The sequence below is a fragment of the Solanum dulcamara genome, chromosome 3 (assembly GCF_947179165.1).
Source record: "Solanum dulcamara chromosome 3, daSolDulc1.2, whole genome shotgun sequence".
Taxonomy (NCBI): domain Eukaryota; kingdom Viridiplantae; phylum Streptophyta; class Magnoliopsida; order Solanales; family Solanaceae; genus Solanum; species Solanum dulcamara.
Genome location: NC_077239.1, coordinates 79588999 through 79616838, shown reverse-complemented (window position 1 = coordinate 79616838; position 27840 = coordinate 79588999). Strand labels below are relative to the sequence as shown.

At 34.3% G+C, this 27840-nt stretch overlaps 2 protein-coding genes across 7 annotated transcripts; both read left to right on the top strand.

The window, feature by feature from the left end:
* Positions 1-382: 382 nt before the first annotated feature.
* Positions 383-13084, top strand: LOC129883214 (protein BLISTER). Of its 2 annotated transcripts, XM_055957826.1 has the most exons (14): positions 383-791; positions 2870-3608; positions 3802-4328; positions 5695-5814; positions 6917-6982; positions 8640-8750; positions 9837-9913; positions 10424-10491; positions 10694-10807; positions 10913-11085; positions 11291-11359; positions 11737-11913; positions 12390-12516; positions 12621-13084. In XM_055957826.1, the coding sequence occupies exons 1-13, from the start codon at positions 735-737 to the stop codon at positions 12468-12470; spliced, it is 2379 nt and encodes a 792-aa protein (XP_055813801.1). In that variant the 5' UTR covers positions 383-734; the 3' UTR covers positions 12471-12516; positions 12621-13084. The 2 variants fall into 2 exon arrangements, with proteins under 2 accessions (XP_055813801.1, XP_055813800.1); XM_055957825.1 differs by having other exon boundaries at positions 12390-13084.
* Positions 13085-16210: 3126 nt separating this feature from the next.
* On the top strand, positions 16211-26819 carry LOC129883213 (7-hydroxymethyl chlorophyll a reductase, chloroplastic). 5 transcript variants are annotated; one of them, XR_008765885.1, is made up of 20 exons: positions 16211-16331; positions 16448-16550; positions 17457-17541; positions 18878-18989; positions 19187-19271; positions 19446-19487; positions 19590-19668; positions 21077-21128; positions 21225-21287; positions 21681-21778; positions 22557-22592; positions 22672-22733; positions 22861-22888; positions 23468-23547; positions 23651-23720; positions 23806-23863; positions 24643-24707; positions 24791-24885; positions 24971-25175; positions 26643-26819. XR_008765885.1 is itself a non-coding variant. In XM_055957822.1 (19 exons), the coding sequence occupies exons 1-19, from the start codon at positions 16256-16258 to the stop codon at positions 25068-25070; spliced, it is 1383 nt and encodes a 460-aa protein (XP_055813797.1). In that variant the 5' UTR covers positions 16211-16255; the 3' UTR covers positions 25071-25360. The 5 variants fall into 5 exon arrangements, 4 of the variants coding, with proteins under 4 accessions (XP_055813797.1, XP_055813795.1, XP_055813799.1 ...); XM_055957822.1 differs by lacking the exon at positions 26643-26819 and having other exon boundaries at positions 19590-19662; positions 24971-25360; XM_055957820.1 differs by lacking the exon at positions 26643-26819 and having other exon boundaries at positions 24971-25360.
* The last annotated feature ends 1021 nt before the right edge of the window (positions 26820-27840 follow it).

The window sequence follows — 27840 nt, the reverse complement described above, 5'->3', positions numbered from 1 at the left end:
TTTAAAGGATTCACCAGCTATACTACAGTTAGCATAAACATCAAGTAAATATATCAAATACTATAAAATCTCCTAAAATGTGAAGAGTATCTATAAATTGATTGAATAAATTAATTAATTTCTGTATATAAATATTTGTTTTGGGTAATATTTAAAGTACAAAATGTTTCTTTCTGTAATATCATTTTCCAAATGAAAAAGTTCCAACAAAATTTTGAAAAATCTTTTTCTTTTGCTTAAAAAGTACACGTTTCAGCCCATTAAACCTCACTCCACGTCATAGCTGTAACTGCAGGTGGGTATAACAAATAAATAATGTAAATAAATAACATTAATATAAAAATAGTTTTTTTTTTTTGAAAAAAAGCAAAATAGGTAACAGAAATTTAAATTTTTAGTGCTGTAATTTTTAGTTTTTTTTTCTTCTCCCTTTTAATTTCTTCTTCTTCGATCCCATCAGATCCCCTGTTCTGAATCGAATTAAGGGTTTTTTTGGTCCCCATTATTTCCGAAAATTCATTTTTGGCCCATTAATTACTCGGATTTTTATCCATTTACCCCGAAAATTGAGGATTAGGATTTGTTTTTTGTATTCAAAAGCGATTCTTGTATATGAAATGAAATTTAGATTGATTGATTGATTGATCTGTTGTTATAGGAGAATTTGGGGATTTTTTTAGGGTTTTTGGATGAGGATTTAAGAGGAAAGTTTTGATTTTTTTTCTCGGATTTGGATGGCGTCAGCTCAGGTACTAAAAAAGCAAGAGCATTTGCAAGCTGGGAAAAAGAAGGTAATTGGATTTTGTTTGATTTTGTTTGAATTCTAAAAAAAGGGTTCGCTTTGGTTTGTGGATTTAATTTGTTAAAAGTTGTTGAATTTACTTTGTTTTTACTTGAATGTTTGCTAATTAATGCTTCTATTTAACTGGTTGATAATGTTAATGAGCTAAATTTTAATGGGAATCTTAGTATCTGAGTTGGTTTTGTTACATGAACTTTAGAAAGTTCGATTTCCACCTTGTAATCCCCTTCCCAATTTTCCCTTTTTTTTAAAAAAAAGAGTTGAATTTTACATGGTATATTAGTAGCTCAGTTGGTTGGCTACGAATGTTTGAGGGCTTGATTCCCCACCTTGTAAATCCCCTCCCCATTTTCCCTTAAAGAAAAAAAAAAGGAGCTGAATCTTTTTGTGGAGAAGGTTATAAATGAATGGCATTCTACTTGGAGTTAGAAATAATGAGTGGTTACAGTTTGTGGAGTCTTTGGAATTGTTATTAAGTACCTTTAAGTAGTTATCATTTACTTGAAGTTATGACTCCGTATGTATTTTCAAGAATGCAACGGAAAAATTTGAGGTGTACTGTCTATTTTATCCTTAATCATTCATGAGCAAGGATTACTACTTGGATTTTGATTTGTGAAATTGGTCTTTAATCGAGACAGCAATGGCATGGCCCCATCCTCACCTCATCAATAAATTCTAGTATTTTACTTGGATCCAATTTGATGTATGAAGTTAAAACACATCTAGAATTAGGTTTGAGGTTGAAGCTTGAGAAGGTGCTTTTTGTTAATATTCCTTTTTCATGACTGATGGTTGAATAATTTCTAGGTTTTCAACTGTTATAGACAGTTATACTCAAGTGTGGGTGACAGCGAAAGATCATTGCCTAGATCTTCTTCTATAGGGGAAGAGCTTATAATGTCATAATATTTGAATAGGTCTAGCATGGAATGAGCTTATAATGTAAATAAAATACTAAACCTTATTAAAAAAAAAAGAAAAAGACCACTAGGTGATGCTTTAAAGGCTTGGTTGTACGAAGATTTGATTATTTCAGGCTTGTATTTACCCAATAACTCTGAAACATGTCATCAGGTAAAGCTGGTCAGGGATTGATTTAGAAGATAGCAAACCAGTACGTCTGATGTGAAGCATATCTCAGTTCTGTTCAATCTGATCTTTTTAGGTAGAAGTGAACATTAGCGAAAATCAGTGTGTTGAGATAGCCTTTTTTATGCTTATCTCTAGCAGTATAGTTTACAATAATTAACAACAGGTATTATTTTAGGGCATCTTCTATTGAAGTACTTGTTAACATAGGGTTTAAACTTGCAAGACATAGTCATTTGTCAGTACTAAGATTTTAATATGTTGGGCTGACTGGTTTTGAGGACTTCTTTTCTTCCTCATGTGCAACCAAAGGTGGTATCCTAGACTGCCACATTGGTGCTGATATCTTTTGGAAGCACATTTATGCTGATTTCTTTTGAAAGATCGCGCCTTAAAGGGCTACAGAAGCCATCTTTCAAAATGTTAATATGTTGTTTACCTTGCCATTTAAACAATTTGAGTACTTGTAATATCCGCACTGGCAATTCTCATCTTTAAGGAATCCGGTTTCATACCCCGGTAGCGGAAATACCCTTTCTTGAGCCGAGGGTCCTCTGGAAACAACCTCTCTACCTCCATGAGATAGGGGTAAGGTCTGTATATATTCTACTCTCCCAGACCCCACTTGTGAGATTTCACAGGGTATTTGTTGTTGAAATAAATACCTTTTTAATTTATTTTCTTGAATATTGTGACGTCAAGAACTCCGAAGAAAGTAAGTAGGTGTTGCCCACAAGTTGTGGCATCCTGCTAAAATTATTGTTATCATCATACGATGTTACTAACCTCTAAATTAATCTTCTTGCATAGTAAAATAGGTTGTAGGATACTCCCTTTTTGCTTTTTGTCTTTTCTTTTGCTTTCACTAAGTTGCAATTGCCTTGTCTTACTCATGAGTATCACCTGGTTTTTCTCTTTATAAAATTTGGTGCACTCCTTATTTATCTGGTACTTCTGCAACTGTATCATTTGCAGCTAGAGGAATTTCGTAAGAAGAGAGCAACAGAGAAGGCTAAAAAGAAAACTTCAAATAGTCAACAACTGGTCTCTGATGGAGGCGTTGATAATCAACATTCAGGAAATGAACACACTAGAATTAAGGACTCAAGTGGAGCTGGTACATCTGATGCTGTTGACAGATCTGTTCTAGAGCCATCTAAAGTACATGCTAAGCATGATTTTACGAAGCCTGAACTTACCCAGAAGTCTGATTTAATTTTTCCTAATGATGCTAGTGCTGGTGCTACACCTAGTTTGCAAAATTACGATTACGATTATGGTGCTGTTGTTAAAGCCAACAATTATGATTTTGGTTCTTCCATCTCAGCATTGTCTCATCTAGAAGATAAAGGGTCTAGAAGTGATGAGAAGCTTAATGTTTCTCAAACAGTAAGTGATACTTATGACAACACTGGGAAGAGGGAGAATGATGGGGCCTTAGAAAGTGTTCCATTCGGGGTTGCGACTAACCACTCTACAGCCTCTTTTCCTCCATTTCTCAATAATGACAGAACCTCCAGTCATTTCGCTTATGATGAAATGGGTAAAAGCATATCGGAGGAGAGCCATGCGAAGGATCTTTCTGTAACTAATGATGGTACTTCTCATGCTTTTCCGGCTAATGTATCACTGTCAAATCCATTCGGTTCTCATGAAGACAAGCCATGTTATACAGATCGCTGGGCTAGTGACATGACTTCCGCTTCATATGGTGGTAATTTTTTGGTTTCATTTATTCTGTTCATCTAAGTTGTGCACCTGAGGGACCGTTGTTCACATAATATCTTTTTCTCCTTTTCTCCATTCTTCTATGGTTTCTTTCACCCAGCTGACTGATTAGTGTATGCACTATTTACTTAACCAATTTGATGGGGCACAATCTGATATATATCTCCCATTTTTGGTAGATTATGTGCCCGGTGCTACCACTGTCACACAATTTTATCCTGAAGTTGGTAGAAATGCTGCTGCTGTGGGATCTAATAACTTTGTAGTGCCTGATAAAGGATACAGCCAATTAAGCAGTTCTGGTCTTCACTCGACTAAAACTTCTTCATGGGCATCGGACTCCAAGTATGATGGTTTTAGTTTTGATGCTAGAAGTTCTTCTAGTTACTCACAGATGTCTCCACCCACAGCTGGGGCAACTGGGAGGAGAACTCCATCTTTCCTTGATTCCATCAACATTTCAAAAGTCTCGGCTGCATCCCCTCCCTCAATAGGATCAGTTACTACAGACACATATGACTCAATGGCGTACCCTAGGGACACTCTGGGTTTATCAAATTCTGAGAACTTGACAAATTCTTCAAAATTTTCTGGTAATGGGTCAGATCTGTACAAGCATGCTGTTGAGAAAGATATGAGCAACATGGACAACAGACATCCATTTTATTCACAGAAGCAAAATGAAGATTTTGCTGCTTTAGAACAGGTATTCTTACATATTTTGCAGAGTAGGTATGCACAGTGTTGTCTTAAGCCCTGAAGCAAGGCACAAAACATGTTGAGCACTTCGCCTCGCTTTGTGTGTGCTTTAGTGTTGACATCAATGCTCTAATGCATACTTTTCCATGCCAAGTAGCGTAATCCCGAAGATGCGACACTAACCAATTGATATTTCTCTTTATCCTAGTTTTTTCAATTTTTTTGTCCATATATTTATTATTCATGCTTGTTGGACTACACATGCATATTTGTACTTTTTCTTCATTTGCGCCTTTTCTAAATAAAGTCCCAAAGGACCTTAGAGCTTTTTTGCGCTTTTCGATTTTGATAATGCTGTATATACAATTGTGGCCAGGAAACAGCCGTCCTACCTTGGTAGGAGTAAAGTCTGCGTACATTCTACCTTCCCCAGACCCAATGTTGTGGGATTTCACTGGGTTGTTGTTGTTGTTGTATATACAATTGTGGGATGCCCATTTACCTACAAAAGTTCAAACTGCTTGTTACTTCTTGCTTTTGGGTTCACATATATTCTCGTCGCTTACTTAAGTGAGAACATTTGACTAAAAACAAATGCTGTCCAGTCACCACATGAAAGGAAAACTATAGCTTATCGCTCATATATGTTGTAGGCGCAAGTAGAAAATTCGGGTCCTGCTAGGAAACCAGATCTGGTATTCAAGTGGGGAAGGCTGAAGGAGTGAGGCCATTATCTACCGAACTTTCTAAATCAGATACAATGGTTTTGTCGATTATTTAAAATATGTATACACACATGCAAGTACATACATATTTACGTCTGTACATATACAGTTTAAGCTGAAAAAAGAGAATTAATATCGGTATGTTCAATGTCTTGAAAGGTAACTTGATGTGAACTGAACACTGCCCAATTGTGTTTCTCTTCTTTAATTGTGAAATATAGAATATCTTGTGTGTTTATAAAGCTAAAATAGTTTTTATTCACACTGATCAGATACAAATAATAAACACATACCTTTGTTGCTTCATTCAGATAATACAGTCAAGATTTATGAAGGTCTCATGCGTTTGTTTAATTTTTGTTCCAATAGGAGAATGGTCCCCATGCATTTGTACATATTTAGCGGTGATGGAGCTAAGAAAAGATAGGGTAGTCATTTCTAATGTAGACTAATAATTAGAGCACGCTTATCTTCATCTTTCAGATAATATCCTAAATCAATGGTATCCTCCATTCCTATTGAGGAGTGGGGCTGCCTATGGGAAGAAGAAGACTGGGACATGCATGACACATATTTGTCCGGATATAGGATTGTATAATAGGATCTTTAGTGGTAAACACTAACATGCTTTATGCTTATTTTCCACAGCATATTGAAGATTTAACACAAGAGAAGTTCTCTCTACAACGTGCTCTTGAGGCTTCACGAACTCTAGCAGAGTCTCTAGCTGCTGAAAATTCAACTCTGACTGATAGTTATAATCAACAGGTATACTGCTGTTCATACATATTCATTTTTTCAAAACTATAAAAAGTTAGCCGACTTCCATAGGGAAGTATATGCAAGCTTGAAACATTAGGTACATAGGCCATGTTGGTTCCAATCCCGATGAGAGAAGCCTTTTAATGACTCAAATTAACTGTTGGCAAAACAAAAGTTCTGATTCTCCCTTTTACATCCGGTCAACATTATTATATGTCAGCTCTTTTCTGATGATAATCTGTACAACAATTATTTTCTGCATTTTTGTTGTTAATCCTAATGCATTACTAAACGATTACATGTCATCTTCTTAGTTTTATGGTAGACATATGTAATGATTATTTTACGACTAGTCTTTTCCTGCATTTTTTGTTGTAAATCCTAAATTCATTATCAGTGTTTTCTTGTACCAGTGTTAGGTATTAACACAGAATAACTAGTCAAAAATGTTAGTTCCTGTCTTTATGCTTACAGTGTTCATTGAGTCCCTTCTATCCAACCCTGGTGGACTGAGTTACTCGGTACCAATACACTAGTTGGGCACTTGGCCCCTGTTTAGGTTTTGATCTAAGTAGCTAAGCTACATAAAGATGGACATGGATGTCCAATACGGGTGGGAATTTAGAAGTCAGATTCATCATCATTTAAATCTTAAAATTATAGGATACGAATAGGAGTACGGTGCCAAATCCTGTGTGTAACCCACAATCACACCTAAATCCTGCTGGATTGGCATGTTGTGGCAGGTGGTTTTGAAGGACCCGTGTTACATAGCTGAGCAGTTACTTTGTCATCTGTTGAAACTAAAAGGTTTTGAGAAGTGTTGATCATAAACTTTGAAAAAAGATGGACGATAATAGCTCCTCTGCATCCCAAAGTGCACTGCTCTCCTAGATGTGCAACACTAAGTAGGAGTCCACATCAATTTATGAGTTACATTCTCCTTTTTCTTGGTTGAGTTCTGCTGTAGTTCTTATGTGTGCTTTTGTTTCTTATTTTTCTGTAGATTACATGACCTGTTCATATGGCGGGCCTCTCCTTGAAATTCTTTACACTTTTGATAGTGATGTGTTCGTTATAAAAGTGCACTGCTATATTTCTTTTGCAGGGAAGTTTTGTTGGCCAACTAAAAGCTGAGATGGAGAAGTTGCAAGAGGAGATTAAAGCCCATCTGGTTTGTAGTTTGTACAATCTTGCTCTCTTACCCCTAGCTATACTGTATTCCCTAATCTGCATTTTCCTTTTGTAAACTCTTGTGGCACCTCTGGATGTTCTGTTTCTGCAACATATTTTAAATGTTGTACTTTTGGAAGTTGTATATGATGACTTGCATTTTTTATCAATTTTGTAAGGACTTGCATTTATTTCTCATCTGAGCACCTTCTAAAGTTTTGTTTTGTTCTGTATGATTTATCAAGAAATATTACTGATCAATTTGTTTTGGGATTGTTGATGTGATGTCGTAAAATATTAGCATCTGGCACTATAATGACTGGAAGAGAACTAGTTGAAAGACGTTCATTGTCTTCTAAATAGACACGACTTGCTAACGTTTATGTGAAGTTAGAAGATGAAGCAATACATAGCTCTATCTTCCATTTCTTTACATCCTGCTTATTTTTTCCTTACTGTGGAGTGTGCAATAGTACTACTTATGTGTTCTGCTTTCCTTTTTATATTTAGTACTCCTTTCGCTTCAATTTGTTTGTCCTACTTTCTTTTTAGTCCCTTTAAAACAGAATGTCTCTTTCCTATTTTGGCAACTCTTTAATTCTAACTTTCCACATGACATGTAAGACCACAAGATTAAAGGATATTTTGGTACATTCTACATATCTTTAGTTTAATACCACAAGATTCAAAAGTCTTATTTACTTTCTTAAACTCCGTTCCAAGTTAAACAAGGCAAACAAATTGAACGGCGGGAGTTACATGTTATTTCCCACATCCCACATAACATGTTTAAGAGCACAAGATTCAAAGGAAATTTTTGTACATTACACACATCTTTAGTTTAAGATCACAGGATTCAACAGTCTCTCTTACTCTCCTAAACTCTATGCCTAGTCAAACTAAGACACATAAAATGAAACAGAGGGAGTATGTTCTAAAAAAGTGACACCTTTCTATGTTTGGGAACTTTTTAACGTTGAACTTTCCATTTTAACCGTTATAAAATGCTTTTATAGCCATAGAAGTGCTATGTGATGTTTAAGTTCACAAGTTCTAAGGATACTTTTGAGAAGTTTTTCTTTCTTTCTTAACCTACTTTCCCAGTCAAGGCCAACATATAAAATGAACCCGAGGGAGTCTTTATCAATTTGTTAGTTTTCTTTACTCAAATTTCCCTCATAAAAGATTCATTCATGATCAAACCTTAGTGCTTGGTTCTGTCCTTTCTTTGATCTGGCTTCTCTTTTACCATCTCATTGTCTAACATTTTGTCTGGCAAATGGTAACGGATTCTCTAACTGATTAAATTGGTTCACCTGTTTTAAATTGTCAGAGGCATACCTTTTTAGGTGTCTATAAAAGCCTGTTGAAGAATGTAATTGATCATGTTGCTTATCAAAAAAACGTATTTGATCATCTAATCTCCGATTACAGATATATCTAGGATCATTTGGACAAGGTTTCTGGAGCTATATGATGTACTAATTTTATTTATTGGAATTAGTTAGATGAGTTGTGTCATCTATATATGGAAAAGTCACTTTCTTTTTCTTTCCATCAATTTTTGTAATCAGATGGCTGGATGAGTCAGCAGTTATCAGTATTTCCTTAATTTGATGTATGTGATTTGCTTTCTTGGTTGAATTCAATGAAACCAGGGTGAGCTTGAAGCCGTGAAAATGGAATATGGAAATGTACTATTGGAATGTAATGCTGCTGATGAGCGTGCCAAGTTGTTGGCTTCTGAAGTGATTGGCTTGGAAGAGAAGGTAATTAACTGCAGTATTCTCGTCTGTTGACCCAAATTAGTTTTGTCAGGCATGTAGTGAATTTAATTTGATTTTAATACTACATGTAGTTGTCCTCTTTGTTACTGGTTTCACATTGAAATTTGGAAGTTGTTTAACTTGATTACCATATATATCATAGATTGAATTAGTGTAATGTCATTTACATTTTTAAATTATAATTTAGTGAAAGTCAAGTGTACAAATAAGTTGACCAGATTGATCCGTGAAATAAGGAATTATAGGCTCTGTGTATTCACCATCAGTTGTTTAGTTTTGAGCTATAAGTTGGATTTGTTCAATGTAAAATTAAACTTAGCTGTTTAAGTGGAGCCTGGTAACTCGAGTATTTTTGATTTATCAGAAACATTGGGTGTCTAGTCACTTAATACTTATTCAGCTTAAATGGTTACAGCATTTCTTGCAAACATACACTATTCTTGTACTTTGCATTTGTTGTATGAAAAGTCATTAGTTCTTTGTCAAAGAAATAGATTGTTATGTAACTGGGAATCCGCAGACCCCACTTGTGGGATTACACTGGGTATGATGTTGTTTGTGACTGGAAAGAAAGTAGAAATTTGGCTTCTCCAGATGTATGCAAGATAGTTGCATTATTTCGCTGTTTTGCTTACACACTTTTTTTTTTACCAAGTACTCCAAGATGACGTCTTTTAAAGTATTGTCGCATATAACACTATAGTAGTTTGTGGTAAATCTGGTATTTTTGTCCAACTTTATGATGGTCTAAGGATAAATAATGCTAGTCTTGGGTGATTGAGATGTCAAACCAGTGTATTCTTTTTTCCTGTTCCTTTTAGGTAAGTGGAAAATATTTCAATTTTCGTTTTCCCTCTTTTCCTTTTTCGTGTTGCCAGCTAAGTATGAAAGTCACTTTTGTGCCTGTTCTTTCTTTTTATTTTTTCCCATTCTGTTTGGAAGAAAAAACCATCTAATTGATAATTGGTTGGGACTGTTTTATTGGACAGATCTTTTTTCTTTTTTAATTTGTTTATGAGATATATTATCTTTTCTGCTCTTTATATTTTTGTCTAAAATATTTTGTAGGCACTTCGTCTAAGATCTAATGAGCTTAAACTGGAGAAAGAATTGGAGAAGTCACAAGCTGAAATGTCTTCTTTCAAGTATGTTCGAGGCTTGACTGTAAATTAATCAAGGCTGTCATGTGCCCACGTAACTGTGTTCTGGTTATAGTTGTCCTTTTATTTTATTCTCTGTTTTTCTCCTTCCTGTCCTTTCGACACCATACCCTTTTAGAGTGGGCATGCGTCTTTTCGTTTGGGTTAAGAGGGAGGTGAGTTCTGTGGCTTAATTGCTTCTTGGAGATGGAAGTACAAATTGTTTTATGAATATGAAAAGGATAAGCCAAATGGTAGCAGAATGTATTGCTTTTAGTTATGATACTTCTAAAAGATTCGTGGCTCCTTAATGTAAGTAGTTGGGAATCATGTCGGGTAGCTGCATGTACACAAACTCATACTAATCTGTATTGGCATAAAAGTTTTAGCATTAAAGTAATGTGGATGAATGAATATCAGAATAAAAAAATTAAATCTTATTCTCGTTCTCGTTAACCTCTAGATTTCTGTTGGGATGTGTTCTTTTCTCATCCAACTCTCTCTATCTTCTTGTAGGAAGAAAATTGCTAGCCTTGAAAAAGATCGTCAAGATCTGCAATCAACAATCGATGCTTTAAAAGAAGGTAAGATATGGTTATATATGTTTGTGCCTAGAGAAAAAGGTGGTTTGCGTTTTTTCATGAGCTGTGTCATTTTTACAAGTTTTTTCCATTTTCACTGCCTTAAATTTTGTTAATAAACATCCCAGGCTCGATAAAAGCATCCAAGTATCAGAAATGAAATCAATAATTCCTCTCTGTTTCCCTATTGTCTTCTTCTAAACAGAAAAGAAGCTCTTGCAATCCAAATTCCTAAAAGCTTCTGGTAATGGAAAGTCAGTTGATCCTAGCAGGAATATGCCTATGAAAATAGATGTATCAACTTCTACAGAGAATCTCTGTATGTATTTCAGATTTCTCAAATTACTGCCTCATATTGTTTTTTAAATTTTTTAAATTATTTTTTGCTTTATATATTCATAGAATCCTATTTGTGTCCATTCAGGTGAAGATAAAATCGCAAGTAGTACCATAAATGACACTAATTTGGTTGGTACTGATGGCCCAACCACCTCTTCTCTGCCAGATTTTGGGCAGTTTAGTCTCGAAAGTTTGTCACTGGCCATTCCTCCAGATCAGATTAGGATGATCCAAAACATTAATACATTAATTTCTGAGGTAGATAAAGCTCTTTGCATTGCAATGCCTATTGTGTCGGCTTGGCCTTTCACAAGTGGAGACAGAATAAAGCGTCAATGATATCCTTTAGACTGATCATTTTCTACTCCCTCTAATTTTGTTTCTTCATATTTGTTCCCTTGAAAAAATAAGGCATATTTACTAACTAATAACTAAAATATTGCACTACTTGGAATGATTACAGTTAGCCTTGGAGAAAGACGAATTGACAAAAGCCTTGTCAGTTGAATCATCTCAGTGCTCTACATTGAAGGTAACTTGAACTGATGCTCTAGGCAGCAACATCGTTCAAAGCTGCTTCACTTTTTTTTTGGGGGGGTGTGGTTAAAATCTTTGCCCGAACTTTTGGATTCCTTTCTGTTTCCCTTTGTTATCTTTTAGTAAACTATAAATGCATAGTTGGACATGCTCTCTTTGGTCATATATGGATGTTTAATTTCTAAATAGCCATCCCCTCTAACATGCTCAGACATTCTTCGTAATATCTGGCCAGCTTCTTGTGTTAGCAATAGAAGTCTCCTTGCATAAGCTTTCTTGATCTTCACAGCTAGTTTGTAGGTGGATACTAATAATTCTTCTCTTTATAATTTTCTTGGGGGATTTGATTTTCTGTTCATTTTGGGTATAAAGGAGTTAAACAAGGACTTAACTCGGAAGCTTGAAGTTCAAACACAAAGATTGGAGCTTTTAACTGCTCAAAGCATGGCAAATGATAACAGCCAAGCAAGTCAACCAGATGCAGTGTCTGTGCATGACAATATGCCATATGCTGATGACACTACGCCATATGCTGATGAAGGAGATGAGGTAATTTGACATATCTTGCTCTGTAAGCCTTTAACTGGCATGATTTCTAATTTACTGCTTTTTGAGTGCTAATAAAATGCCAACCTTTTAAAGATCTTTTGTTGCCTTTCTACTTTGCTTTTAACCCAACTCAAGCTGAAGAAACTTATTCAATGGCCACCGCTAACCGCTTTTGGTCCCAAATCTTTGGGGTTGCTTTTTCCAATAAACATTGGTTCAAATTTAATAGTTCTGCACTTCTGCTGTTATCTTTCTTTTGCAAATGGAACTTCAAGTTTCAGTGAGATGGAACACCGCTCAATAAATGACAAGACCTTTATTCTCTAGGCTTCTCTAGGCAAAAGCTATTGTGTTCACTTGAACTGTAACCATTGCACTAGATCCACCCATGTGCGCCGCCCTAGTATCGCCCTGCTTGCACGGTGGTGCATTTCCTTCGGTTCATCTTTTTCTCTTTTGCATCTTGTTTTGATCAGGTGGTGGAACGGGTACTGGGATGGATCATGAAACTATTTCCTGGAGGGCCATCAAGACGACGAACCAGCAAGCTTCTTTAATCTCCATGGCAAGAGTACAATGATGAGTGATTTCTGCGAAAAGCTGGTCTTTTTCTCTTCTCCAGCCCTGTATTTTTGGTAGCCAAACAGAGTCCGGATTTTGTATATTATCCATGGTTTATAAACACACATTCCATTCTTTTTCCCCAGAAGAAGCAAATTGTATCTAAGAGGCATTTTGGAAGATGGAATAGCTGTTCTCGACAGTTTTGGCAATAAAACACGACCATGTTGTTTACAAGAATTCGTTTATCAAACGTCATGATGAAGATCAAGATGTGTTTAGTTGTTGATCATTAGAGAAAAAAGCTTCAGATGTTTCTTTCCTGTGGAAATGATGTTTATATCTTTTGACATTGTGTTCGTTATGTTGTATTTGTTGAAAGTTGAGGCTTAAGAAAGCCCAATATATCAAGAAGATGATTTTGGCCGTCCTTTGTACTTGCTTAGGAACTAGAAATTCCATTAGTCCTATGTGATTTCAATTTCATATGGTATTTATGGCTAGTTAGGATTTAAAATAGATTATTTTCTTTCTAGGCAGTCGATATTTGGAATTACTGGTTCAAGGAATTCAGATTTGCATTAAAAGAATAAAGTGCTTCTCAACAGAATACTCAGTATAATCTCATCAATTGAGTTTGGAGTGGATAGTGTGTACGTAGCCCTATTCTTACCTTGTGAAGGTAGAAATATTGTTGTGATATTATGGACCTTGGTTTATAGCCTTGATCGAAAAAAGAGCTCAATATGAAAATGAAATACAGTCATAGAGATGTCATGCCGGAAATAATGGAGAAAAAAAATAGTATCAAAAACAAATACTACTTTTTATTCAAATTCTCGACCTCCATATCCTCCTATTTAAGTTATGTATAGTAATTTACGAATGTGTCATGTCTTATTTAAACATCTCTTTATAATACTTCTTTTGGCATACTTTTACCTCTTCTCGAGTCCACCATAGTCAACCTCTCATACATTCTCACAGAGGCATTTGAGCATCTTGACTTTACATGCTCAAATCATCTCAACCTCGCCTCTCTCATCTTGTCCACTACAGGAGCCGCTCCACTTTGTCCAAAATATATGCATTCCTAATTTTATCTTATGCCCACACATCCATATCAACATTTTCATTTTTGCTACTTTCATTTTTTTGATGTGTAAGTTCTTGACCGGCCAACACTTCATCCCATACTACATAGTTCGTCAAACGTCCACCTTATAAAACTTACCTTTTAAATCTTTGTGACACTTTTTTTATCACACAAAATACCAACTGCAAGCCCCCATTTTGTTAGTCTTTAATGGGTTTTTGGTACTCCAATATATTTTATGTTTTTACATATTAATTATAGGGCAGAATTAAGTATTACTTGCATATTTTTTTTTTACTTTTTATAAATATAAAGTATTCCACTAATTAGATTTTATTTTGCCAACAATGTATCATAGACCAACGAATTTTGCGCAGTGAAACGATAACAGGTCAGGTTAGTGCTTACCAAGTCTGGTAACCTTTTTGCTTAAAAATCAATTTTTTTTGTCAGTTAGTATAAACTTCAAATCTCATTTTTCACTTTCTTCTCATCAGGGGCGGAAGCATGTAAAGAGTAAGAGATTCATCTAAACCCTATTTGACGAAAAATCATATTATATGTATAAAATTAAAATTATTTTCATGTATAATTTGAATTTCGTTAGTGAAAGTCTTGTTCCGCTATTGCTTTTCATTCCAAAGAAAAAGCAACTTAACAAATAAGATGGTAATGTTTGAGTAACTATAGCATGTACCCAAATGTGGCAGGAAAGAAAGAATGAAAGATTACTAAAACAACAAATATATCACTGATTTATGAAAATGCTTGATATGGAAATATATATAAAAAATTTTGTAATGAAAGATTTCCTTTGTTTCATCGTATTCCCTCGAAGTGGACATTAAAAATTTCCTCACACAAATATCATGTCAGTGTGAGTTAGTAATACCTCTCACAATATCTTATGTTTTGCACTGTATCCCACATCGTCATTTAACATCTACCCATAGTTGCTTATAATTAATATTGTAATGATTATTGCGGCCGAGCTCAGTAATTTGGGCTTGTAACTCAAGTGGGGTCAATATGGTGGTGGGGAATTTTTAACAATAGGATTGGGCTTTTTTCTTAAGAAAAAATTATTAAAGTCACATTTATTTAACAGTAAATATATTTTGGTCTTTAATGGTTCATTCTCAGTTTACAATCTAAGGTGGCAAAGCCTAAAGGGTAAATATTAAAATATTAAATAGTATTATATAATGATTAACTGATTATAAATTTATATTAGTATTTTTTGTTTATGAGTAAAAACTAAAAATTAAATTAGTAAACTATTATAGTCTTAATGGATTATCGGTTTACCCAATATTATAAAATCAATATCGAATCGATAATTCAATAATTATTTTTTACAAAATCATTAAATAATCGTTAATTCAATAACACTTTTTTCGGTTCGATTTATCGGTAGGTTCGATTTTTGTACACCTCTAGGTATATTGATATCCTATCGGTATTGATGTCAGCGCGTAAATTTTAAAATAAATTTATGCTATTTAAAAATAAAAAGGAATATAAAAATAATGGGGTATTTAAAAATAAATACTTTCCTTTTTGAGGGTATAAATGTTATTTTCCCTTCTTTTTTTTTGGGTCTATACTTGAAGTTTTTACATGGATTGTCCCTATTTAGGGTGGTCTTTAATTTTGGCCAGTGGGTAAGCCATATAGTATTTAATTCGCAAAAAAATTAAGTTATGCATCCTAAGACATGACTTTGTAGGAATTAAGTTGCGGCTTATAAGGCATAATTTGTGAGTTATGAACTTCATAAGGTATAGTGGTTTAAGAATTTGTTTGAATTGACTTATTTTAAGTAATTTATAAGTTGAAAACTGTTTATAAGTTAATAAAAAATAAGTAGGTGCAACTCAACTTATTTTTTTTGACTTATAAGTTAAAACAACTTATAAACTACTTAAAATAAGTCCATCCAAACAAACCCAATTATTTATTGAGGCTTATTTTAAGAACAAAATAACTTTAAGTTAGCTAGTCAAACACTCTTAAAAGCTGAAAACAACTTATAAGTAACTTATAAGCCAATCCAAACGGGCTCTAAATTGAATTTATGCCAATAAAGACATAAGTTTTATAAGACATAATTTATACCTTACGATTGTATTTTCAATGTTATTGATATTTTTGACCGCTTTTTTATTACCTAAAATGTTGAAGGCCAAAAATTAAAGACTATTGATTTGAGGAATAAAATTTAAAACCACCCTTATTTGGGGCATTCATGCAAATGACTATATGATTTTAGTTATATACCTTTTAACTGTTAGTGAAATGACATGTTACGTGATGGCCATACTAGATATATGTATTTAAATGTATTTGATTGATTTACATGTATCAAAGAAATCAGATACGCGAGCGAGATGAGAAGGAGGTGAGCGAGAATTGTTTATGTATATACATGCGAATCTACTTTGATATAGTATATATAAAATAAATTACATCTAATTTTTGACCTATATATCTCGAGATACACGTGTTTCCTTTTCCCTTGCCTAATTATCTAAATATTTAAAAGTTCACTCATTTTAAAAAAAAAAGAAGAAAAAAAACTCAATCAAGTATCGAAACGACGTCGTTAATTCATTCCACGATTAAAAGAATCTCATTTGATATAATTTGTGGCGCAAAACACTTGTGCAGATACACAGAACAACAATGGCGTTTCTCACTGGAAAACTCAATACTTTACCTTTCAAATTTTACACTATTTCTTCTTCTTCTCAACAACAAGGTTCTCTTTCTCTCCATTTCTACATTCAAAAGTTTTTTTTTTTTTAACAAAAAAAGACAAACTTTTGCTATGAGTTTTAAGAAAAAAACTTAAACTTTGTTTGAATTATTCAACAGATACAAATCAAAATCCAAAATCAATGAAAATTAGAGAAGATTGGAGGGAAAAATCTCGACCCATTCCTCCTGGTGGGACTTATCCAGCTAAAGATCACTGCAGGTTCATTACTCTGTTCTTTTTGTTTTGTTTTTAAATTGAAGTTTTCATCTTTACTGATATAAATTGAGTATTTTGTTGGAATATTTAAAGAAGAGTGGGTCTCATTTTTTTTTTTTTGGATCTTTAACATTGTTGATAAGAAATGAACCTTGAGGCTAACTTAGTCCAAACATGGGTAAACTAAGAATTAAGATGTGTTCAATTCTGATACTATTATAAGAAATAATGTTATTGAGACTAACTCATCACAACAAGCTAGCTCATGAGACGATGTTTACCCAAGACTATATAAGGGAACCAAGTTCTCTATCCAACTTCCAATATGGGACTCAACAATTTTGTAGTTGAAAAGTTTTTCTTTTAGGAAACTATTGTGAGTCAATTTTCATGAATTTCATAGTAAATGTGAAAGAACTCTATAATTAAAATATGAGGAGATTGGACGTTATTTTGGCATGAAGTAAAAAAAAGAAGGTGAAATATTCAATTTGAAAAGGAGGAAGCATGTCATTGGATCTTTGAAGCATCATAGCTTTCCGTTCAAATTAGTTAAGCACGTGAAAATGTTTTAGCTATTTCCTGTGTAAAACCTGAAAAGGACTTTGGTTGTACTTAATTCAACCTAAGTTGGATTAAATTTTGTAGAATAGAAACAAAAATAGTTTGAAACTGCTGTTATATTTTGAGCTTGCTAGGAATGATAAAGTATTGCTTGGAAGACTGAAAAATAAGTGCTGATGTTGACACGAATGTCATACATTATAAGTAAAACTATTATATACTAATTCAGTGCTTTTATTATAATTTTAGTATCAACTTTCAACACTCATCCTCATGCTAAACTCCTGGTAAATTTTGTGACATTCTCTTAATCGTTATGGTAGTATAAGTTTTTCTGGTTTGCAGCCACTGCGGTTTGTGCGACACTTACTACATTGCCCATGTCAAGAATGCATGTGCTTTCTTGGGGGATGGAATGTCTAGAATTGAAGTGAGTCTTTCTCCTGCTTCTTTACAAGTCATGATACTTTTTGCTTTAGTTGCAGTTTTATTGTTTATGCTTAGTTTTCATTCCTTAAGTTGGTCAGTAATAAATAACTGGAGTTTGATTATAGCATGCTTACATTGTCACATGCAGCTGTGAATTTCAGTTTGTCTTTTGTGTCCTTTCAAAAGCTGTCTCATCCATATGGTTTTACATCTCATGTATATGTACTATGTGGGCAGTGCAACAAGACTTGGCTGTGTTATTGCAGTGTACTGTGGATGTCATAAGAAAAGTTTGCAAGCTAGAATTAGATGTTCAGAGAGAGTACTGGTTCTTGCTCACTAATACAGTATTATGCACTATTTGCTTGTGTGAAATTGAATTCATCACTCTTTGGTCACTCTATTTTCATTAAAATCCACTTATAGGGAGCATGAGAGATGTTGATACTTTGGTATTAGGAAAAGTTGCATACTGGAACTTGATGGGTTCTCCTGTACGCACCCCCGACCTCAACTAATCTTTTCACAAGCATGTTTGACTTTTATTTTTCTGTTTCACTCTCTTGGGTAAAAGGTATGCTGCTTGAATGTTGACAAGATATGAGAATAAATGAAATTTTAAGCATTACTATAGATCTATAAATTACACAAGTTACAGTGTACATTTTTTGGACGATCATAAGAGTGGTTTCTCTCGTTGTTAACATAATCTCGTCGTACTGAAATAAATGGTTTGGATAATGTTATACTGAACCACAACTCCTCATAGGAGAATGGGGAAACATTCATAGACCTCCATCAAGGTCTTCACTAGGTGTACATCTGTCCTCCTCTTTTTTTTTTCTTTTTTTTAATTTTTGTTTAATAACATCATACAGCCCAGCATAGTGTACAGGTACATCGTAATCTCGTGACATGTCAAAATTTTTCTCCCAATTCTATACAAGTTTCTTTTTCTTCTTTTGTCCTCTTTGAGATTCACAAGCAGGACATCATCCGAAGGAACTTGGTAAAGTTTGAAATTTTTTCTTGCTTTAGTTTGACTGGTGGGTGGAGGGTGATAGATAGGGGGTGCATATTTGTTCTTCTATGAGAAAGAATGATTTGATTACTCGCTAAAAAACTTCAGTTGCTAGCTATGAGTAGCACTTCCTTAGAATGCGCTCTCAACTTAGTCATGCTATGCTATCTAGGATCTGCTCTTTTGGTCAAAATTTATATGAAGTAGCTCAAAGTAATCACTATTCAGATAATGTTTTTGATGAAAAAGTAACCTGATAATGTCAGTTTTCTGACATCTTCTTTTTGAAACTGACTGTTCCTTACATCTTCTTCAGGCTTTGGAACCTATTGTCCATGGACGAGGACGGAAAGAAGATTCCTTGGATGAGACTTATATGGGGGTGTATGAGAATCTATTGTATGCTCGTAAAACTAAGCCTGTGGAAGGTACAACTTTGAATGCTCTTACGATTCTAGTTCAAATGTACAATTGTTTGTTTTCTTGTGCTCCTCTAAGTCATTATAAGAATGTGTTTGATTCTTGTGAGATCTATCAGATTTTTCCTTGAATGAGTTTTTACTATGTGTCAATTTCTTATGAACCATCTGGATTCTTATTCCTTTGTTTTCTTTATGGCATTCAGGAGCTCAATGGACGGGGATAGTGACAACTATTGCTGTGGAGATGCTAAAAGCTAGGATGGTGGAAGCTGTTATTTGTGTTCAGAGGTATGTCTTGCATCCAATTTGGTTAAAAAGAATTTAGTTCTCCCTCCTGGTTACTTCCGTTGTGTGTGAGTTATGCTTTTGAAATTTTGGTTTCTCACTTATTTTTTGTTTTCTTTTTTTCTACTTATTATCCAGCAATTGATGACTCTTACCTTCTTTTTTACGTTATTTTAGTGATCCGGAAGATCGATTTATTCCTCGACCTGTCCTGGCAAGGTTTGTGACTGGAATTTCTGTGCTATTTTATTTTCATGTTGATATTCTAGTGGTTTAATTTAACCATTTCCGTCCTCCTCTCTACTTTCATGTTTTTAATAGGACTCCAGAGGAAGTTATAGCAGCTAAAGGTGTTAAGCCGACACTGTCTCCTAATCTAAATACTCTTGCCTTAGTTGAGGTTTCTTCTTTCACTTCTGTTAACATCAGAATCTGTGTTTTTCTTTTGTTTTCATCGATTATAATTTGTGTCACTCTGTCAAATTTCTAAATGGAGCATGTTGTCATGGATTGAAAATGTCCTCTCTCTCCTTAGTAGGTAATTGAAACTTGTGTAGCTATGCTTTATAATTTGCCCCAATCGGGTATTTCACTAAGAGCAGCTCTTTTGCTTTCTTGATTTGCTTCATATGATGGTTCAAGCTGAGCTCCTTTCCTGGCAATGTCAGAGTCTTTTCGCCAAATGTTTCCTCTCTATTCGTTGGAAGGTCGTAGGTTATTTTTTTGACTTCGTTTTAAGCATGTGAGGTTGTTTTTCCCCAAATACTTTCTCCCTTTCCTTTGGGAAGTATCAGGCTCTTTCATCCATCCTATCATATGCCAAGCTTTATGACACATTGAATATGCACCTACAGTTGAAGCCAGTCTAGTTAGGAGCTTCTTTAGGAAAGGGTTCTACTCTTTGAATGAAATATGGTAACCCTGTTTTGGAATATTTGAAAATGTTCCTAAGTACAACTATGACGTCTGGAAGTTTGGAATAGCTGTACATGAGCAGATTGTGATATTGAAAACAGAAATACGACCATAAGGATGGATTTTTTTTAATGGATTAATCTCTTATCGATCTATCATCTTTAGATAAGTAAGAAGCTGGAAAAAAGGTGAAACCGGATAATGGTATTGTTTCTGATTGATGATATATTAAGTAGCTTCTGGTGAATCCTTTGTGGTCCCTTTTAACCCTTCAGTTTCTGTTGAATCCCCTGTGCTTCTTTGGACCTTTTTTTTCCAATACATGGCAAAATGCCAAATTAATGAAAAGAATATACAATGGCCATGAATTTTGTGGTTGTTTTTGAATCTTTTCACTTTTAATTTGTATAATGTTTGTCTGAGATGTATTAAATGGAGCAACATGGTCAAGTAGGGATTCATATAGGTGACCACAACTTGCTTGGTATTGATGCATAGTTGTTGTTGGCTTTGTTCTCGTAGGATGTCACAAAGCACTTCTTGATTTTTCCTCCTTTCCCATTAATGTATAAAATAATCATTCTGTTGTATGTGCCTTATACCTTGTGTAATTTCTCATTTTTTATTATTTGAATATCTTTTTTGTAAAGATGTAATTTCTCATTTATAAATCTACTTTATTTCAACCACCTGCATTTCACACTTGTAAGGTAGGCTTATAGTTTTTTCTTCTCACAACAATGCAATCGCATGGAATTTCACACTTTCTAGTCGTGCATGCTCTAATGAGTTAAAATTTGGGTTTTAAGAAATTCCCGTTTTCTCTGAGTTATGTCATGCGTTGTATAATGTCATTCAAATGTTGAAGTAAGCAATATTTTTCCTGGAAACAGGCAGCTGGTGTGAAGCGCCTTCTCTTCTGTGGTGTTGGCTGCCAAGTTCAAGGTATTCGTGTTGTTATGATCTCTTCGTCTCTGCTTTAAAGTTGCTGTTTGTCATTACATTTCTGTATCATAAGCAGAGCAATTTCCTAACTTGCAGCTTTAAGATCAGTGGAACAATATCTGAATCTGGAAAAGCTTTATGTACTAGGCACCAACTGTGGTAACCCTTTTCTCACACCTTTCATCATGTCTAATATAGCTACCAACTGCTAGATATTTGATGATGGTAACAATAACGTCTGTTTGGACAAAAGATTTAATCTATTTATTTTTGATAAATAACAAAAGGTTTGATCTATTAACATCATTCGGAGGAGTCCTTGTTAGTTGTTAGGATCCCAAAAAAGAGTCAACTGAATTTTTTCCAGTTTGTGCACCATGTAAGGAGGGAAAATAAGACGTATAGTAAGTGGACAAACTGGATAAGATTCAATGGAATCTTTTATGATATATAGTTAGTGGGATTGTCTAAACTGCTTTTCATAAGAATCTCCTTTTCCCTGTGAGGTATTTTAGCCAGTATAGACCTATACTAACAGTTGTTTCTTGACAGTGGATAATGGACCACGAGAAGGCTTAGATAAGTTTCTGAAGGCCGCTAGCAGTGAACCTGAAACAGTTCTCCACTATGAGTTTATGCAAGACTACAAGGTATGCTCCTGTTATATTACTTTCATAAAGAAAAAAAGGCGTGCTCCTGTTACTCTTTCATGACAAGCTGACCTTTCTTGTGAGACAACCTATGCATAACCTCTGTGATCTTGGAATTCTATCTATTCAAGTATAAGAACAAGGAAACCAACTTCTATATTCTCTGTGTTTGTCCTGCTGATATGTTTTCTGATTTTGTTGTATTCTAAAACTTAGCTAAACAACCTTTCTTACCCTGATGACTAGGGTGCTCTGTCTAGAATGTGTTTTTATTTGGTTGGTGAGGTAAGTTCCCTCATGAAGATGCATTTCAATACATCATATTATCTCCATCCTGATAAATTTATATGACAATCTTTTTATTTTTGGGCGTACAAAAATCTGACACAATATAATTTCATACAACTTCATTATTTTCCGGTATTTAAATTCTTTTGACTAGTCAAAATTTCAAGGTTTGGTTTGACATTTTTTCTGTGTCAAACTAATTTGTTTTAACAAAATATTTAATATTTTCCTCAACTACTACCTATAATATACACAAGTCAAACTAATATCTTAAATACCGTGCCTTGTCCGCTGGTGCCACGTTAAATTTGATGGAGTTAAGATCATATGTTCTTCGTCACCCTCGTAGATGAAAAAATTTCACAGTTAATCCTATAAAATCATATTTTAGCTTTCTACTTTTATTATGATTTGAAGGATATACTATAGAATTACATATGATAGTTTTCTAATCAGTTGAAGCACCTGTCTAAGCTCTACATTTCAACAGGTCCATCTGAAGCATTTGGATGGCCATATTGAAGAGGTAAAATAGTGTCTTCTTTTTCGTATCTTTTGTTTTATCTGAATGCTGTTTATTCAGATCTATATATTTCACTAAGCAGGTTCCGTATTTCTGTTTACCAGCAAATGATTTAGTTGATGTTATTGCGCCATCTTGTTACAGGTATTTCAATTGCTTTTTACAAGGTTAATGTCCTATATTACAATTTATCATATATATTATTTTCCTGTCTATAGTTCTTCGGAATATTGTGCTGATCCGTAAACTACTCTTTCCTTCTATATTACAGCTGTTTTGACTACACAAATGGCTTGGCGGTGAGTTCTCTGTTCGTAATTAAACGCCCTGATATATTGCATAATAAGTTTTCACAGAGAATACTGAGAAAAAAAACATCCAAGAGCAGCATGTGCACAGAGGTTTTGCAAAGGCAGCCTCGAGCATTGAGGAATCTATAAGTTTTAGAGCTAGACCCAGCTACTAATTTGCTCCAACTGTTTTTTCAAGTGAAAGCTTGTGCCAAATCTGGAGACAAGATTCAACATTACCAGTTTTTTTTTTTTTTTTTTTTTTTTTTTTTAAATAAAGATAAAATCTTGTGATGAGATTTAGTGGTTGAGGTCCAGAAGGGAATTTCGTAGCGAACTCTTTTTGGTCCTGGACAGTAATGGATTATGTTCCCTTTCATAACTCTGCTCTTTAAGGTTTTCCGTAATACTTATCATTAAAGATTTAATAACATTTTTTATTATCCATGACAGTTAAGTATTTTTGTTCCTAAAACATTCTTCATTATGGTAGTTTGCAAACATTAGATTATTTCTTCTGAATAAAAGCAAAGCTTAATATCCCTTGCATGCCAACATTTCAAATCTTACCTTCAAGGAACTTTCCAGGATTTGGTGGTGGGATACATGGGTGTGCCGAAATATAGCGGAATCAGCATGATGCAGCATCCCCAGTATGTTACTGTCAGGTAAAGTAATGCCAAATCTTTTAACCCTTTGACATGACAAAAGGACATGATGTTTGCTCTAATAAGCTTGTTTAAGAGTTACTTTTACATATTCCAAATGCAGAAATGAACGTGGTAGAGAAATGCTAAGCCTTATCGAGAACCTTTTGGAAATTACTCCTACGATAAGTAGTGTAATAATGATGCTGCATCCCACAACTTTTCCTTTTAAACTCTTTCTTGTAATATAATTATTTCAAAGCATGCATCTTATTTCAGGGTAAACGACGTCCATTTGTCATGGAAACTGTGAAGGCAGATGATGAAGCAAAATTTGGTATGTGGTATCATCTTGTGATATTTATTAATTTCAAAGTAATTACTAAGCAAGCTCTCTCTGTACCCCATGCTGGTTCAGTATTTGATATCTGCTCTCGGGTTTTGTACTGTTCTTTGGTGGGTCCATGCGCAAACATCAACAGCCTGACTTTTTCCCCCTTCAATGTTGTTGAAAAGTATGAAATGTAGGGATTATGCAACCTCAATCATTTCTTGATGCTGAGTCCATTTTCTAATATTTGCTTGTTCAAGTTATGCATTGTTTGATGAATTTATCACTACGCTTGGACCAGCCTCATTTTATGAATATCTTAGATGTACAAGTGTTGCTGATTCTGATTCCATTACAAAACTCCCTTCGTTTAGCTATTTCAACACGTATGATCTTATCAATTTTTTCTGGAAGTAAGAGTATTGATTGTAGGTGAATCTCAATTTATTTCGTTAACATTCATTAGCATGTATGTTATGTATATACAAGCATAACAGGTTACTGCTTTGTTTACTTCTATAGTATGTTGCACATCTCATCGACTGTTTATTTTAGATTAATCTTAATTTGTTTTAATCCTTATAAGTCAAGTGGGTTTAGCTATTTAAGTCGCTTAACTGTTTCAATTACTCCATTTGTTATGATACTCCCGGTTGATTACAGTATGCTGAAGGCAGAATCCTGAGAAGTAAATCCTTTTCTGTTATGTTCTTAATGTAAATATTTTCTTGAACACCTTCTCGACAATCTCGCAAGACTCATGCAGAAACTTTCTGAATTTCCAGGAAGAGGTCCTTCTCAACCTGCTCCAAAATTTGTTGGAAATTTAATAGCATTTCTTCTCAACATAGTAAGAGCTTTTTGTTCATTTACTTGTTAATTTCAGAAACGATAACAAATTCCCTGTGCTTAAACTTGTTTCTCTTGGTTCAGGTTGGACCGAAGGGTCTAGAATTTGCACGTTACTCGCTAGATTATCACACAATAAGAAATTACTTACACGTAGTCCGCAAATGGGGAAAAGAAAGGTTTGTAGAAATTCATATTTGTTCTAGTGCGAGGGATTACAGTAATTTTTTTTCTCTCACTATTGTGAGTTTTGGGAAATTGCAGAGCTGACAGACATATGCCAGAATATGCAAAGAAAATTGTCAGCATGTACAACAAGAGTGGAGAAATTGATCAAATGCTTTCCAAAAAGAGAATAATTTGACGGTGAAACTTTGGTGTTTGCAACTCAAGCTTTGGTGAACAAAGTTATCTGGTACCTATGCTGGTGGGAGATAGCAAATATCCGTGAACTCGTAAAGTAGTCGAGGTGCGTGCAAGCTAACCCGTACACCACGGTTATCAAAAGAACTTTAGTGATTGCAACTCCTCATGTACGTATATAGTGTCAAATTAAACATGCATCTGAATTAACTCTTTTTGATAGAAATGTAATTCCTTTTATAATAATTAACTATGTTAACTATTGGTAAAAACAATTCTGCTTGTCTGTGATTTAGTTTCAAATGCTTGTGCTTTTGATAATAGATCCATGATATCACATTTGATTTAGCTTGGCTTAAAATATCATTCTATTTGTCTTCTGGTTCCAAACTGAATGTGATAAGTAGCTTATCAAAAGTCATTTCAACCTATCTCCAGTATGAAGTCTGAAAGATGATTTGTAGTTTTCGAAAATAAAACTTTCATCTTTTCAATCCATGTTCAAAGTACAATGATATGGAAATTCATTTTTCAAATTTCTTCTGGAATGGTCAAAAGTATTAGTCACAGATTATGAAAGCCTACTGGTGGACTATGATTTCAGTAAGTGAAGTCAAAATAAATACAGAAGAAGGAAGGGAGGTTCAACATATAGTATATCTATATAAATTTTCTGATCTATTCTATCTATACAGTGTGATTTTTCAACAAATTGACACCCCTTGGACAAGGATGCTCCGCCACGATTATCTCATGTTTTATATGGGACACCTATATAAGCTTCATATATTTTAACTTCACCAATCAGAGGATACACCACTCTTCTAGTAGGACATGCAACAGTAAGATACAAAGATATAGTGCCCGCCATCCAACTCAAGTTAACACTTGCAAATTGACTGCTTATCAGAGCATGAAGGAATGGGCTTCCTCATGGAACTTTGAGGATATAGTTAGTGACCCAGGCCATGTGTATTTCTCTCTTGGTAAAAGTGATGTCTAATGATAGGTTTTCAAGCAGGCAGAACTATAATTATGAGTTTGAGTTCTGAATTCTAGAAAAAGTAGCTTACTGATTTTTGGGTAAATTATTTATACATATTAAATAAATTTTAACCTTCACGAGATAACGGTAAGGTGTGCGTACACTCTATTCTCCCTAGATCCCGCTGGTGGGATTATACTCTGGGTATGTTGTTGTAAATAAATTTTAAACACAAATACAAAGTTTGAGCCAATTAAAGCTATTGAGTTGTGTATGTTGAAGTGTGTGACCATCTCATCTAAAAGCTTAAATTGTTAGAGAAAGCACACTTTTATTATTTAATTGTATTCTCAACAGTGTCGAACCTGTAGGCAGAACTATAGCTCTGCCCCTGTTGCAAGGTTAGGGAAAAAAAATCTAAGTAAGTTCCACTGCAAAAGGACATAATAGAAACTGTAGCTTCCTGGTAGAGAAGTGTTAAATTCAAACACTTTGCATGTAGCAAGTTGAGTAACATGAGCTGTGTGTTTTACATTCATTAATTTAAGGTTAGAAACTGACTTTTCTTATTATATTTATTTTTACAAGAATTTTGTATGTGGTGGTGAAGCAATTCTATATGGGACAGTAGATAAAGGTTTGCTGCATGGTTGATTCAACAGCATGGGAACTCATATGGGTTGTCTATATATGTACTGCTTCTTTGGATTTTCTTCTTTTTGTTTAAATCTTTTCTGTCAGTGGAATTTTTTTATGTTCTTTGTTCATTGTGAAATGGGAAATTTAAGTCATGTTGGATCTCATTGAAAAGAAGTTCAATTCCCATTTTCTTATATTATAAGATTGTTAAAAAACAGGAAATAATATTTGTTACCAAGGAGACAACCATGGACCACTCTTCTGAACCTATAAACAAACTTCTTCCTCCCACAGTTTCCTTTCTACCCCCCTCTCCAATGATTCAATTGATTTTTTTCCTCGCAATGCCTCCAACTCAAGATTTTTATTCATAGAACTGACCATCAAATGTATATTTATCCATCTATCAGTTATGCCTGTCTCCCTCTCCCTATGTCTTTTAGATTCTTATAAAAAATGGAGAAAATTAAAAATCCGACTGATGAACAAGGCATCTATTGTTACAAAGTCATCTTTGGATATTTCAATTTATGGACATTGTACAGGAAACAAATAAAGATGAATGAGACAGGAGAAAAGATCTAGGATGCTAACATGGCAATGATTCATATTAGATTTCCTGATAGGTGTGGCTAGGCTAGATGGATAATATGAATCATTGTTTCTATTTTCCATAATTTTCTATTTTTGGTAAGGCAAGCTGTTATAATGAGATATGAACATATGTTAGAAATATTTTAACTTCTGAAGAGGGGAATTATATTACTTCAGGATGAATCTTTTGAACTACCCAATTCATGCCGTTGTACCCCTTTAAAGTTCAAGATAATCGTCTCACTTTACTAGGTGATAATGACTGAGCTAGCTAGACTCATATGGCATTGGTCTGAGGTATGGTATTCTTAATTCTATCTAATTTAGGAAACATCTTAAAAGTATTCTATTTTATACATGTGAAAGTTTTAGAAAGATCAAACAGTATCAAACTATTCTCCAAGTTTGACTTTTTTTTTCTTATAATCCAGAAATTTCCGAGGCTAGTTAGATGGTGCATGGTTCGAAACTCAATGAATAATGAGTTTGTTCCTTTACTTTTTCTATATATCAGGTTATTGTCAGCAACAAAGTTTAAACCACACATCATGTG

Excerpts from the sequence above, each read along its gene's own strand:
- LOC129883214 (XM_055957826.1), top strand. The coding sequence starts at position 735 with ATGGCGTCAGCTCAGGTACTAAAAAAGCAAGAGCATTTGCAAGCTGGG. Across the intron at positions 792-2,869 it reads TGCAAGCTGGGAAAAAGAAG|CTAGAGGAATTTCGTAAGAA; the intron begins GTAATTGGATTT and ends TATCATTTGCAG. Across the intron at positions 3,609-3,801 it reads GACTTCCGCTTCATATGGTG|ATTATGTGCCCGGTGCTACC; the intron begins GTAATTTTTTGG and ends CATTTTTGGTAG.
- LOC129883213 (XM_055957820.1), top strand. The coding sequence starts at position 16,256 with ATGGCGTTTCTCACTGGAAAACTCAATACTTTACCTTTCAAATTTTAC. Across the intron at positions 18,990-19,186 it reads TAAAACTAAGCCTGTGGAAG|GAGCTCAATGGACGGGGATA; the intron begins GTACAACTTTGA and ends TATGGCATTCAG. Across the intron at positions 19,488-19,589 it reads CCTCGACCTGTCCTGGCAAG|GACTCCAGAGGAAGTTATAG; the intron begins GTTTGTGACTGG and ends TGTTTTTAATAG.